Source organism: Nerophis lumbriciformis, linkage group LG19 (genome assembly GCF_033978685.3).
Source record: "Nerophis lumbriciformis linkage group LG19, RoL_Nlum_v2.1, whole genome shotgun sequence".
Taxonomy (NCBI): domain Eukaryota; kingdom Metazoa; phylum Chordata; class Actinopteri; order Syngnathiformes; family Syngnathidae; genus Nerophis; species Nerophis lumbriciformis.
Window position 1 is genome coordinate 17,829,086 of NC_084566.2, and position 14,077 is coordinate 17,843,162.

At 39.4% G+C, this 14,077-nt stretch overlaps 1 protein-coding gene across 1 annotated transcript; it reads right to left on the reverse strand.

Moving 5' to 3' along the window:
- Positions 1-882: 882 nt before the first annotated feature.
- tmem275a (transmembrane protein 275a) lies at positions 883-7,362 on the reverse strand. Its single transcript, XM_061979900.2, has 2 exons — positions 7,109-7,362; positions 883-2,494 (listed from the first exon to the last, which is right to left on the reverse strand). The coding sequence occupies exon 2, from the start codon at positions 2,422-2,424 to the stop codon at positions 1,789-1,791; it is 636 nt and encodes a 211-aa protein (XP_061835884.1). The 5' UTR covers positions 2,425-2,494; positions 7,109-7,362; the 3' UTR covers positions 883-1,788.
- Positions 7,363-14,077: the final 6,715 nt, after the last annotated feature.

Here is a 14,077-nt window from a genome sequence, read left to right on the forward strand (position 1 = left end):
TCCTTTTCAACCCATATTCAATTGAATGCACTACAAAGACAAGATATTTGATGTTCAAACTCATAAACTTTATTTTTTTTTTGCAAATAATAATTAACGTAGAATTTCATGGCTGCAACACATGCCAAAGTAGTTGGGAAAGGGCATGTTCACCACTGTGTTACATCACCTTTTCTTTTAACAACACTCAATAAACGATTGGGAACTGAGTAAACTAATTGTTGAAGCTTTGAAAGTGGAATTATTTCCCATTCTTGTTTTATGTAGAGCTTCAGTCGTTCAACAGTCCGGGGTCTCCGCTGTCGTATTTTACGCTTCATAATGCGCCACAAATTTTCGATGGGAGACAGGTCTGGACTGCAGGCGGGCCAGGAAAGCCACGCTGTTGTAACACGTGCTGAATGTAGCTTGGCATTGTCTTGCTGAAATAAGCAGGGGTGTCCATGAAAAAGACGGCGCTTAGATGGCAGCATATGTTGTTCCAAAACCTGTATGTACCTTTCAGCATTAATGGTGCCTTCACAGATGTGTAAGTTACCCATGCCTTAGGCACTAATGCACCCCCATACCATCACAGATGCTGGCTTTTCAACTTTGCGTCGATAACAGTCTGGATGGTTCGCTTCCCCTTTGGTCCGGATGACACGATGTCGAATATTTCCAAAAACAATTTGAAATGTGGACTCGTCAAACCACAGAACACTTTTCCACTTTGCATCAGTCCATCTTAGATGATCTCGGGCCCAGCGAAGCCTGCGGCGTTTCTGGATGTTGTTGATGAATGGCTTTTGCTTTGTATAGCAGAGCTTTAACTTGCACTTACAGATGTAGCGACAAACTGTATTTAGTGACAGTGGTTTTCTGAAGTGTTCCTAAGCCCATGTGGTGATATCCTTTAGAGATTGATGTCGGTTTTTGATACAGTGCCGTCTGAGGGATCGAAGGTCACGGTCATTCAATGTTGGTTTCCGGCCATGCCGCTTACGTGGAGTGATTTCTCCAGATTCTCTGAACCTTTTGATGATATTATGGACCGTAGATGTTGAAATCCCTAAATTTCTTGCCATTGCACTTTGAGAAACGTTGTTCTTAAACTGTTTGACTATTTGCTCACATAGTTGTGGACAAAGGGGTGTACCTCGCCCCATCCTTTCTTGTGAAAGACTGAGCATTTTTTTGGGAAGCTGTTTTTATACCCATTCATGGCACCCACCTGTTCCCAATTTGCCTGCTCACCTGTGGGATGTTCCAAATAAGTGTTTGATGAGTATTCCTCAACTTTATCAGTATTTATTGCCACCTTTCCCAACTTCTTTGTCACGTGTTGCTGGCATCAAATTTAAAGCTAATGATTATTTACAAAAAAAAAAAAAAAAAGTATCAGTTTGAACATCAAATATGTTGTCTTTGTAGCATATTCAACTGAATATGGGTTGAAAATGATTTGCAAATCATTGTATTCCATTTATATTTAGATCTAACAACTCATATGGAAACGGGGTTTGTATATATATACATATATATACTGTATATATATTATATTATAGTATTTATTTTATTATTATGTACAATTAAACTGCTCATGCAACAATAAGATGTGTTCTACTTCATACTGCAAACTAGGTGACTGAATCGACAGCACCCCTGCTGGTTGGAGAGAAGTAGTGCAATCCATTTAACCTCAATTGCTTTAAGATGCAATGAATTAACAATCAATTCATGACAACAGTGTTATCAGGCCCATCCCCACTAAGAATAAAAGAAGACAAAGTGAGCGTGAAGACAAAGTTATGTATGCTGCTGGTACTCCGACAAGGTGAGACCTTCTTCTCGTGGCAGGTTGAGCCTCACCTCCCCTCCTGAGGCGGTGGCGGCCGAGTAGACCGCTCTGGTTGAGACAGAAGACGAGCCATCGGTCTCCATAGTGAAGAGCTTGCATGTCCCGTCAGGAGCCTCTCTTTCAGGGCTGGACCCCCGCGATGACCCGGGGGACGACGTGGGGCTGAGCTGCACGGCGGTGGTGTCCTGCAGTGTGTGCTCGCTGGTCTCTATCTCGAAGGCTGCCGCCCCGGCCAGACCGCCATTCCCCATCAGATTCATGCCCCGCCCTCCCACTTTGGAGCCTCGCGAGCTGTGAGAAGGCGGGAGGCGGCTGCACACGCAGCAGGCCCCAAAAAAGGAAAAGGCCACCAGCAGGAGGATGGGTCCGATGACGATGGAAGGGTTGGCAGAAGGCACCAGGGTCCTGAAGGCGAACACCCCCACCAGGGTGATGTTGAGTCCGGCCAACATGATGCACAGCCCGCAGGCACAGCACAGCGCCGGGGAGGGCAGGCCGTGAGGACGAGACGCTCGCCTTTTTTTGTCCTTCTGCGGCTCCCTCTTGGACACTGAAGTGCTGCTGTTTCTATCGGAGATGACCATGGTGTCACTTCCTAAATCTTCACCATGGCCTAACAAATATGTGCTGAAGGCTTCTTATTCACAGCGTTGTCTGTAAAACACAACACATACATCAACAATAAACATACCCTAGTTTTTGGACCATAAGGTGCACCGGATTATAAAGGCGTACCGTCAATGAATGGGTCTATTCGGCTCTACTTTCATACACAAAGCGTACCGGATTAAAAGGCGCATTAAAGACGTCATTTTACGATCTTTTTTCAACAAAACCCAAAACCAGTGAAGTTGGCACGTTGTGTAAATGGTAAATAAAAACTAAATTTAATGATTTGCAAATCCTTTTCAACTTATATTCAATTGAATAGACTGCAAAGACAAGATATTTAATGTTCGAACTTAGAAACTTTTTTTTTGTAAATAATCATTAACTTAGATTTTAATGGCAGCAACACATTGCAAAAAAGTTGGCCTTTCCTTTTAACACTCAGTAAACGTTTGGGAACTGAGGAGACCAAATGTTTGAGTTTTTCAGGTGGAATTCTTTCCCATTCTTGCTTGATGTACAGCTTATGTTGTGGTATTTTAGGCTTCATAATGCGCCACACATTTTTAACAGGAGACAGGTCTGGACTACAGGCAGGCCAGTCTAGTACCTGCACTCTTTTACTACAAAGCCACGCTGTTGTAACATGGGCAGAATGTGGCTTGGTATTGTCTGGCTGAAATAAGCAGGGGCGTCCATGAAAAAGACGTTGCTTGGATGGCAACATATGTTGCTCCAAAACCTGTATGTACCTTTCAGCATTAATGGCGCCTTCACAGATGTGTAAGTTACCCATGCCTTGGGCCCTAATACACCGCCATACCATCACAGATGCTGGCTTTTCAACGTTGCGCTCTCACAGTCCGGATGGTTATTATCCTCTTTGGTTTGGAGGACACAACGTCCACAGTTTCCAAAAACTATTTGAAATGTGGACTCGTCAGACCACAGAACACTTTTCCACTTTGCATCAGTCCATCTTAGATGAGCTTGGGGCCAGCGAAGCCGGCGGCGTTTCTGGGTGTTGTTGGTAAATGGCTTTCGCTTTGCATAGGAGAGTTTTAACTTGCACTTACAGATGTAGCGACAAACTGTAGTTACTGACAGTGGTTTTCTGAAGTGGTCCTGAGCCCATGTGGTGATATCCTTTACACACTGATGTCGCTTTTTGATGCAGTACCGCCTGAGGGATTGAAGGTCACAGGCATTGCCGCTTACGTACAGTGATTTCTCCAGATTCTCAGAGCCTTTTAATGATATTACGGACCATAGATGGTGAAATCCCTAAATTCCTTGCAATAGCTCGTTGAGAAATGTTGTTCTTAAACAGTTTGACAATTTGCTCACGCATTTGTTCACAAAGTGGTGACCCTCGCCCCATCTTTGTTTGTGAATGACTGAGCATTTCACGGAAGCTGCTTTTATACCCAATCATGGCACCTATGCATTTATATACACATATATGGTATTTTTTTTTTTTTTTTTTTTTTCATTAGAAATACAATCATGTGTACTTACGGACTGTATCCCTGCAGACTGTATTGATCTATATTGATATATAATGTATATATTGTGTTGTTTATGTTGATTTAATTAAGAAAATAAATACATAATAAAAAATAAAAAATAAATTTAATTTCTTGTGCGGCCCGGTACCAATCGGTCCGCGGCCCGGTGGTTGGGGACCACTGATTTACACAATGTAAACATGGTCGGCCATAGGCTGCTAGAAACTAGCAGCTACACAACAGTTAAGCACACAATAGCGCACAAGCTAGACATATGTAATACGTGTCTTTAATCGAACATTATTGAAGTCTAAAACATGACATTTGTCAACATAAACAGGTATCAAATAATTATAGTCTAGATGTCACCAAAAACGAATTACCACTCCACTTCAATTTGACGAAAGACAGCATTAATAAATAACTTTGTGTTTTTCATACCTAACGTATGTAATTTCACTTGATCAAGCCTTTTTTTTTAACATTCCACACCACAAAATTAAAAAAGTATATGCATCAGATTAATATCGGTATAAGCCAATCATGGCACCAATATCAGTATCGTATCAGTAGTGAAAACCTTTACTCGAGACACCCCTTCTTTTTGTATACACATATTTACATTTTATTCGTAATTATTTGTGGGTTTTTTCTCCATCCATCCATCCATTTTCTACCGCTTATTCCCTTCGGGGTCGCGGGGGGTGCTGGAGCCTATCTCAGCTAATTTCTCAATTTTTAAAATGCTTTTGTTTTTTTTTAGTGTTAAAGCAACAAAAATAAAAATAGTTTTGTTGGAAGCGCTCCGAATCACGAGTGACATGTTGTACTGGCTTTTCAAACAAAATTGTGATGATCCGTCGCATTCACGTCGGTTTGGTGTTTATTTCCTGTCAGCGCTCTTATTTTGGTTCCATTTCCTGCTTGTCTCCCTGAGCGCTGTTATCCCCTCACCTGCTGCTGATCGCCAGCCTGGCCACACCTGTTGTCAATCAGCCGGCTGCTATTTACAGTATGCCTGCCTCGCCCTCCAGTCAGGGCTCGATGGTTTTGTTTCCTGGTTCCCCTGCATTTTGACATTAAAGTCATGTTTTCCTGCGCTATGCCTGCCATCTCTGCATCTTGGGGTTCACCGCCAACGTATTATGACATAAATGAAACTATGAATAAAGGACATTTACAAGTGAGGGATCTTTTTGATCTTATAGCGCCAAATAAGGTAAATATTCTTCTTTTCCTGTTTACTATTTCGCTCATTGACCAAGTTTTTTTCTGCACGTCGATTTGCGTTCCATCCATTTTCTACCGCTTATTCCCTTTGGGGTCGCGGGGGGGAGCTGGAGCCTATCTCAGCTACAATTGGGCGGAAGGCGGGGTACACCCTGGACAAGTCGCCACCTCATCACAGGGCCAACACAGATAGACAGACAACATTCACACTCACATCCACACACTAGGGCCAATTTAGTGTTGCCAATCAACTTATCCCCAGGTGCATGTCTTTGGAGGTGGGAGGAAGCCGGAGTACCCGGAGGGAACCCACGCAGTCACGGGGAGGACATGCAAACTCCACACAGAAAGATCCCGAGCCCGGGATTGAACCCAAGACTACTCAGGACCTTCGTATTGTGAGGCAGATGCACTAACCCCTCTGCCACCATTTGCGTTATATTATTATATTTGCTATCCATTTTATTTGCAGGTCAAATGTAGTGACTTTTTATTCCAGCAGGTGGCGCCGTTATGAAACACCAAACATAGCGTTTATACATATAGTGAGTGTGCCAAACACTCACTGGGGCTTCATTTACCCATCCCTAGCAACCAGTGATTGTTTCCTGGATTTAAAATAATTACTATAATAACAAGCCCGTGTTTTGAACGACTCTTTGAATGCAACAGCTCCTTTCAAAGATCCTATCTCTGTTATTTGTTCCTGTATAAGAAACCTCAAATATGCTGATATAAAAAAGTCAGTACGATACATCCAGATATAACTTTTGCTGAGAAATGTACATTAAACGTGCAGCCAAATGTCAAACTGGAGATTATCCCAATAAAAGGGGGTGTGTACTACTATTTGTATTTACAAATGGACATCATAATAAAGATTAAAAAAAATCATTGCATCCTTCCTGTCATCTACACACGGGCTAATAAACGCATTACAGGGAACAGATTTGACATGAATGTCCCATAACAAGAAGATAGTAAAAAAGAAGAAGCTTATCGACTACGGAGTCGGCACGGACTAGCAGAAATTTCCAGGACTTATGCAGATCCCAAATACAGATCAGGAGGTACCAGAAGGTGAGAAAAGTTTATTTTGCATAATATTGTGAAACAAAACGCCAGATAATGTCTTACCTTATACACACACCATAATAATACGTGTATGTTGAAGCACAGTACAATCCATTAAGCGGTGCGGCTTCATAGCTTACCAAAGTCATACTAAAACATTTTGATAGATTTTTGAGCGCCGTGTGTAATGTTCTATATTTTCAATGGAACATACAAAATGTTGGTGTTGTTTACTTGAGTCATATTGCAGTCTCCACGTATCTCTTATGTGTGACTGCCATCATATTGCAGTCTACACATATCTCTTATGTGTGACTGCCATCTACTGGTCACACTTACTACGACATGTACCAAATAAAATTGCTTCGAGGTCGGTAAGCACATCCAGAATTATTCCGTACATTGTAAGGCGCACCGTCGTTTTTGACAAAATAAAAATATTTTAATTGCGCCTTATAGTCCGAAAAATACGGTAATCAATTTAAGGCAAAACAATTATGATTTCCGCCTCAAATTTGTTGTCGGTGAGTAAACTGTATAGAAATCTTGATTTATCTGTCTATTACTTACTCATGTATAGTTTTATTGGTGATAGTTGCACTATTGATTGTGTATTCAGTCACAACTGTACATGTGTAGTTTACCACATATATTGTATCGTCATAATAAAGAGAAAAACAATAATCTGCATCATTGCATCCTTCCTGTCATCTAGACAGGGGCTAATAAACGCATTACAGGGACCAGATTTGACAGCAACAGGAGAAAAAATGAGCCTGGCCTTGCTTGACAGCGCACCTTCAAAATCGTGCAGCATACGTTTGAAGAGCAGCAAACATCTGCTTACCTTTCACGATGACTGGATGATGTTCTCCCCTATCACTCAGCCATGCGCGGTCAGTGAACGCATCCTTTCTTCGGTGACGGCTGCAGTATTCAATTGGCCAGACGTGGTTCCGAGTCCGGAGTCTTTGTCAGCTGTTCAGCCCAGAGGGCGCATGTCATGACACGGCGTTCAAGCAGCGGTCGTCTCCCGGCGAGTGTCGGACCACCCGCGTCCGAAACCGGCTGGATGTCACTCCGGACCCCTTGTCAGAGGGGAAGGGCTCCTAGATGTGGCCCGTGAACGCAGCATCTTCCCTGCCGGATCTGTCAACCGCTGGGCTGCGCGCGATGACGTCTTTTAAAGAGGAACGCACCCAAATTGAACGTACACTCCACGGCCACTGCATTAGGTACACTTGGCCACGCCCACAAGCGGGATCGAAAACTCTGTCTTTAACGAACCGCTTATTTAATGTTGCTAAATAATGTATGTTTGTCGTTCCTTTGTCCTTCCTCTTGTAGGATTTATACAATACCCTGAACTACGTGTGTACAATTACTAAAAATAGTCCTCTTGCATTTCAGTTGTGGTTTTTATTGTTTGCTGCCTTCAATTTTTTTTTTGTACATACAGGCCAAAAGTTTGGACACCCCTTCTCCTTCAATGCGTTTTCTTTCTTTTTTTTCCATGACTATTTACATTGTAGATTGTCACTGAAGGCATCAAAACTATGAATGAACACATGTGGAGTTATGTACTTAACAAAGAAAAGGTGAAATAACTGAAAACATGTTTTGTATTCTAGTTTCTTCAAAATAGCCACCCTGTGCTCTGATTACTGCTTTGCACACTCTTGGCATTCTCTCGATGAGCTTCAAGAGGTAGTCACCTGAAATGGTTTTCACTTCACAGGTGTCATAGTTTTGATGCCTTCAGTGACAATCTACAATGTAAATAGTCATGAAAATAAAGAAAACGCATTGAAATGAGAAGGTGTGTCCAAACTTTTGGCCTGTACTAATATAATTATATATGTATATATATATATATATATATATATATATATATATATATATATATATATATATATATATATATATATATAATGGATTAGATTTATATAGCGCTTTTCTAGACACTTAAAGCGCTTCACAGAAGTGAGAACCCATCATTCATTCACATCTGGTGGGGTAAGCTACTTTTGTAGCCACAGCTGCCCTGGGGTAGACTGACGGAAGCGTGGCTGCCAGTTTGTTTTAGACTCCGACCACCACCTATTATCATTCATTCACCAGTGTGAGCGGCACTGGGGGCAAGGGTGAAGTGTCCTGCCCAAGGACACAACGGCAGCGATTTGGATGGTAAGAGGTGGGGAGCAAACCTGCAACTCTCAGGTTTCTGGCACGGTCGCTCTGCCCACTACGTCATGCCGCCCCCAATATATATATATATATATATATATACACAGGTAAAAGCCAGTAAATTAGAATATTTTGAAAAACTTGATTTATTTCAGTAATTGCATTCAAAAGGTGTAACTTGTACATTATATTTATTCATTGCACACAGACTGATGCATTCAAATGTTTATTTCATTTAATTTTGATGATTTGAAGTGGCAACAAATGAAAATCCAAAATTCCGTGTGTCACAAAATTAGAATATTACTTAAGGCTAATACAAAAAAGGGATTTTTAGAAATGTTGGCCAACTGAAAAGTATGAAAATGAAAAATATGAGCATGTACAATACTCAATACTTGGTTGGAGCTCCTTTTGCCTCAATTACTGCGTTAATGCGGCGTGGCATGGAGTCGATGAGTTTCTGGCACTGCTCAGGTGTTATGAGAGCCCAGGTTGCTCTGATAGTGGCCTTCAACTCTTCTGCGTTTTTGGGTCTGGCATTCTGCATCTTCCTTTTCACAATACCCCACAGATTTTCTATGGGGCTAAGGTCAGGGGAGTTGGCGGGCCAATTTAGAACAGAAATACCATGGTCCGTAAATCAGGCACGGGTAGATTTTGCGCTGTGTGCAGGCGCCAAGTCCTGTTGGAACTTGAAATCTCCATCTCCATAGAGCAGGTCAGCAGCAGGAAGCATGAAGTGCTCTAAAACTTGCTGGTAGACGGCTGCGTTGACCCTGGATCTCAGGAAATAGAGTGGACCGACACCAGCAGATGACATGGCACCCCAAACCATCACTGATGGTGGAAACTTTACACTAGACTTCAGGCAACGTGGATCCTGTGCCTCTCCTGTCTTCCTCCAGACTCTGGGACCTCGATTTCCAAAGGAAATGCAAAATTTGCATGGTTGGGTGATGGTTTGGAGTGCCATGTCATCTGCTGGTGTCGGTCCACTCTGTTTCCTGAGATCCAGGGTCAACGCAGCCGTCTACCAGCAAGTTTTAGAGCACTTCATGCTTCCTGCTGCTGACCTGCTCTATGGAGATGGAGATTTCAAGTTCCAACAGGACTTGGCGCCTGCACACAGCGCAAAATCTACCCGTGCCTGGTTTACGGACCATGGTATTTCTGTTCTAAATTGGCCCGCCAACTCCCCTGACCTTAGCCCCATAGAAAATCTGTGGGGTATTGTGAAAAGGAAGATGCAGAATGCCAGACCCAAAAACGCAGAAGAGTTGAAGGCCACTATCAGAGCAACCTGGGCTCTCATAACACCTGAGAAGTGCCAGAAACTCATCGACTCCATGCCACGCCGCATTAACGCAGTAATTGAGGCAAAAGGAGCTCCAACCAAGTATTGAGTATTGTACATGCTCATATTTTTCATTTTCATACTTTTCAGTTGGCCAACATTTCTAAAAATCCCTTTTTTGTATTAGCCTTAAGTAATATTCAAATTTTGTGACACACAGAATTTTGGATTTTCATTTGTTGCCACTTCAAATCATCAAAATTAAATGAAATAAACATTTGAATGCATCAGTCTGTGTGCAATGAATAAATATAATGTACAAGTTACACCTTTTGAATGCAATTTCTGAAATAAATCAAGTTTTTCAAAATATTCTAATTTACTGGCTTTTACCTGTATATATATATATATATATATATATATATATATATATATATATATATATATATATATATATATATATATATATATATACATACATATATATATATATATATACCATTTTCTACCGCTTGTCCCTTTTGGGGTCGCGGGGGGTGCTGGAGCCGATCTCCGCTGCATTCGGGCGGAAGGCGGGGTACACCCATAGGAAAAAACAGAGGCTATTTAAGTCCTACAAGCCTGTTTCGCATTTTTTGCCTTCGAAAGCTGGATTTTAAAATCCCCTAAAGAGCAAGGAAACCTGGATTTTAAAATCCCCTGAAGAGCAGGGAAACCTGCAAAACAGGCTTGTAGGGATGAAATAGCCTGTGTTTTTTCCTGACCTAACGTATATTCCGCTCTACCCCGGTATTTAACACTGTATAACGGAAAACCACAGAAACCTTGACTATATATATATATATATATATATATATATATATATATATATATATATATATATATATATATATATATATATATATATATATATACATACATACATATACATATATACATATATATATATATACATACATACATACATACATATATATTATATATATATGTATGTATATATATATATATGTATATATATATATATATATATATGTATATATATATATATATATATATATATATATATATATATATATATATATATATATATATATATATATATATATATATATATATATATATATATATATATATATATATATATATATATATATATATATATATATATATATATGTATATATATATGTATATATATATATATATATATGTATATATATATATATATATATGTATATATATATATATATATATATATATATATATATATATATATATATATATATATATATATTCCTCGCGCACTAATTGACTGAAAGAGCGCGCACTCGCGCCGCAGAGTCACGTTATCGATAGGAAAATGCATTTTTAGACAATAGGATTTGCCTGAGCGGCTAGGAAACGCCGAGAGTCACAAGCGGTAGAAAATAGATTAGAAAGGACAGATTTTTTTAAATAATAGTAAAAAAAAAGAATTGTTTTAACTTTGGACTTCCCGCGCGGTCCGGACTTTGGACGTTGGCGGGCCGGATGCCGTAGTTTGGAACCTTTAGTTTATAGTCTGCGTGGTGTGTAGAGTAGCCAAAAAGTGTACTTAAGATTACTGTTACTTAGAGTAATATGACTCAAGTGAAAGTAAAAAGTAGTCATCCAAATAATTGAGTAAGAATCAGTAAGTATTCAGTAAAAAAAAAAAAAAAAAGACTCAATTATTATTATTATTATAGGTATATAACGATAAACTGTAATAACGATAACTGCGGTAAAACTCCTGACGGTTAGTATTACCTTTTAAATTTAAATCCTCAAAAAACGGTAATTGATAACTGGACTTTGCTAAACTCATGGACTGACTGGCACCAGCTCACTAGCTTAAATACTAACATGAAAACAAGGTACATTAATATCTTTCCCAATGAAAAAACAACATACCCCAATCTAAACTAAGATATTTAATTGTGCACATTGAACCTACACGCTGAGCTCTCTTAGAACACAGTAATAAATACTATTCTAGAATATGGGACAGAGGTGTTTTTAGAGAGCGTTCAAGGACCGCTAAACTGAGTAGGACACCACAACGCTTACTAGGACGAATAAATAACAGATTTTATTTGTTACACACTTCTCGTTTAGATTAATCTGAAAGTACTACAGTACAAGCCAATATTTAAAAGAATAAAAGCTTAGCCATTAAAAATAAATCAAATATTAAGACTAAAACACTATCAATGAAGCATAAGAAACACAAAACATGAAAAATAATATTCTAACAAAGAGTCTATTTATTTAAGTTGTTCTAAGAAATATATAGAGTAGAAAATATAAGTACTTTTTGTGTACATTCAACAATGCCGCGATAATATTGATAATCACAGTGATCATTTTGGTCACAATAACCGTGATGTGAAATTTTCACATGTTATTCAATACCAATTTTTTTTTTATGGTATTTGCACTGGAACTTTAGTTAGTGTACGTTTGTGTTTTGTGCATGAGAGACCCTACTACAACATGTACTACAAAAGGTGCATTTTACAGATTTGACAGTGCCCGCTGGAAGAAGTCTCTCTAATGAGCCAAATGAATGCAAGCAGCGATCGATAGATTATAAATACATAAAATGATAATACTGCAATCGGAATGAAACTATGTAACAAAGTAAAAGTAGCGTTAGTTCTTCACAAAAATGCGCAGGTCAAAGTAAAAAGTAAGTAAGTAAATGTAGCATGTTACTCTCTGATTACACTCAATTAGCTTTTGGACAGTCACCCAAAAATACAATACCGTACTTTCCGGAGCATAGGTCGCGCCAGATTATAATAAGCGGGTCTATTCAGGTCTATTTTCATGCAAAAGGTGCACCGAATTATAGGGCGCATTAAAGGGGTCTTTTTGTTTTGAATTCTAAATGTAAAACACTTCCTTGTGGTCTACAAAATATGTAATGGTGGTTCTTTGGTCAAAATGCTGCATGGATTATGTTTTACAGATCATCTTCAAGCCGCTTTCTGACAGTCGCTTCAGGATGCGCCGTTTTGTGAGCGGTCTTATTTACGTGGCTCACCTTCGACAGCATCTTCTCCCCGTCATCTTTGTTGTAGCGGTGTAGCGTGCAAGGACGGGAGTGGATAAAGTGTCAAAAGATGGAGCTAACTGTTTTAATAACATTCAGACTTTACTTAAATCAATAACAGAGCAGCATCTCCTCATCCGTGGCTCACTAGTGCAACAACAACGCCGGAAATGTGTCCCATGAAAAATCGTCCGACCGGAACTCTCTAATAACTAAAGTTCCTTGGGTGAATAATGTACACTCACTACACCGGTATGTTTTAGCTCTTCCATAGCGAGTTTACTGAGAGATATAGGTTAGAACTTTACGCTACTTTATTTTAGAAATGGCAACAGCGGAGGATAAATGGCCCATAACAAGAAGATAGAGGAAAAGAAGCTTATCGACTACGGCGTCGTCACGAACTACAAAGGCGGACACATGCAAATTTTCAGGACTTATGCAGATCCCAAATACAGATCAGCAGGTACCAGAAGGTAAGAAAAGTTGCTTTTGTATAATATTGCGAAACAAAACACCAGATAATATATCTTACCTTATACACACACCATAATAATACTCGTATGTTGAAGCACAGTACAATCCATCAAGCGGTGCGGCTTCACAACTTACCAAAGTCGTACTAAAACATTTTGATAGATTTTTGAGCGCCGTGTGTAATGTTCTATATTTTCAATGGAACATATAAAATGTTGGTGTTGTTTACTTGAGTCAAATTGCCATCATAGTGCAGTCTACATGTATCTCTTATGTGTGACTGACATCTACTGGTCACACTTATTACACCATGTACCAAATAAAATTGCTTTGAAGTTGGTAAGCACAACCAGAATGATTCTGTACATTAGGCGCACCGGGTTGTAAGGCACACTGTCGAGTTTTGAGAAAATAAAAAGATTTTAAGTGCACCTTATAGTCCGAAAAATACAGTTATCAATTTAAGGCAAAAAAATTATGATTTCCGCCTCAAATTTGCTGTCGGTGAGTAAACTGTATACAAATCTTGATTTGTCTGTCTATTACTTACTCATGTATAGTTTTATTGGTGATAGTTGCACTATTGATTGTGTATTCAGTCACAACTGTACATGTGTAGTTTACTACATATGTTGTATTTATTAGCTACTGTATTGTACAGTCACATCTTCGAATATATTTATTTAGTAGCAATTTTTCTGCATATATCCTATTTATGTGTGTACAGTTAGCAGGAACTTGTAATTCTTCATAGCCTGGTGTATATACTGCATGCACAGGT

What these genes read in the sequence shown, in the direction of transcription:
- tmem275a (XM_061979900.2), bottom strand. Translation starts at nt 2,424, where the DNA reads ATGGTCATCTCCGATAGAAACAGCAGCACTTCAGTGTCCAAGAGGGAG.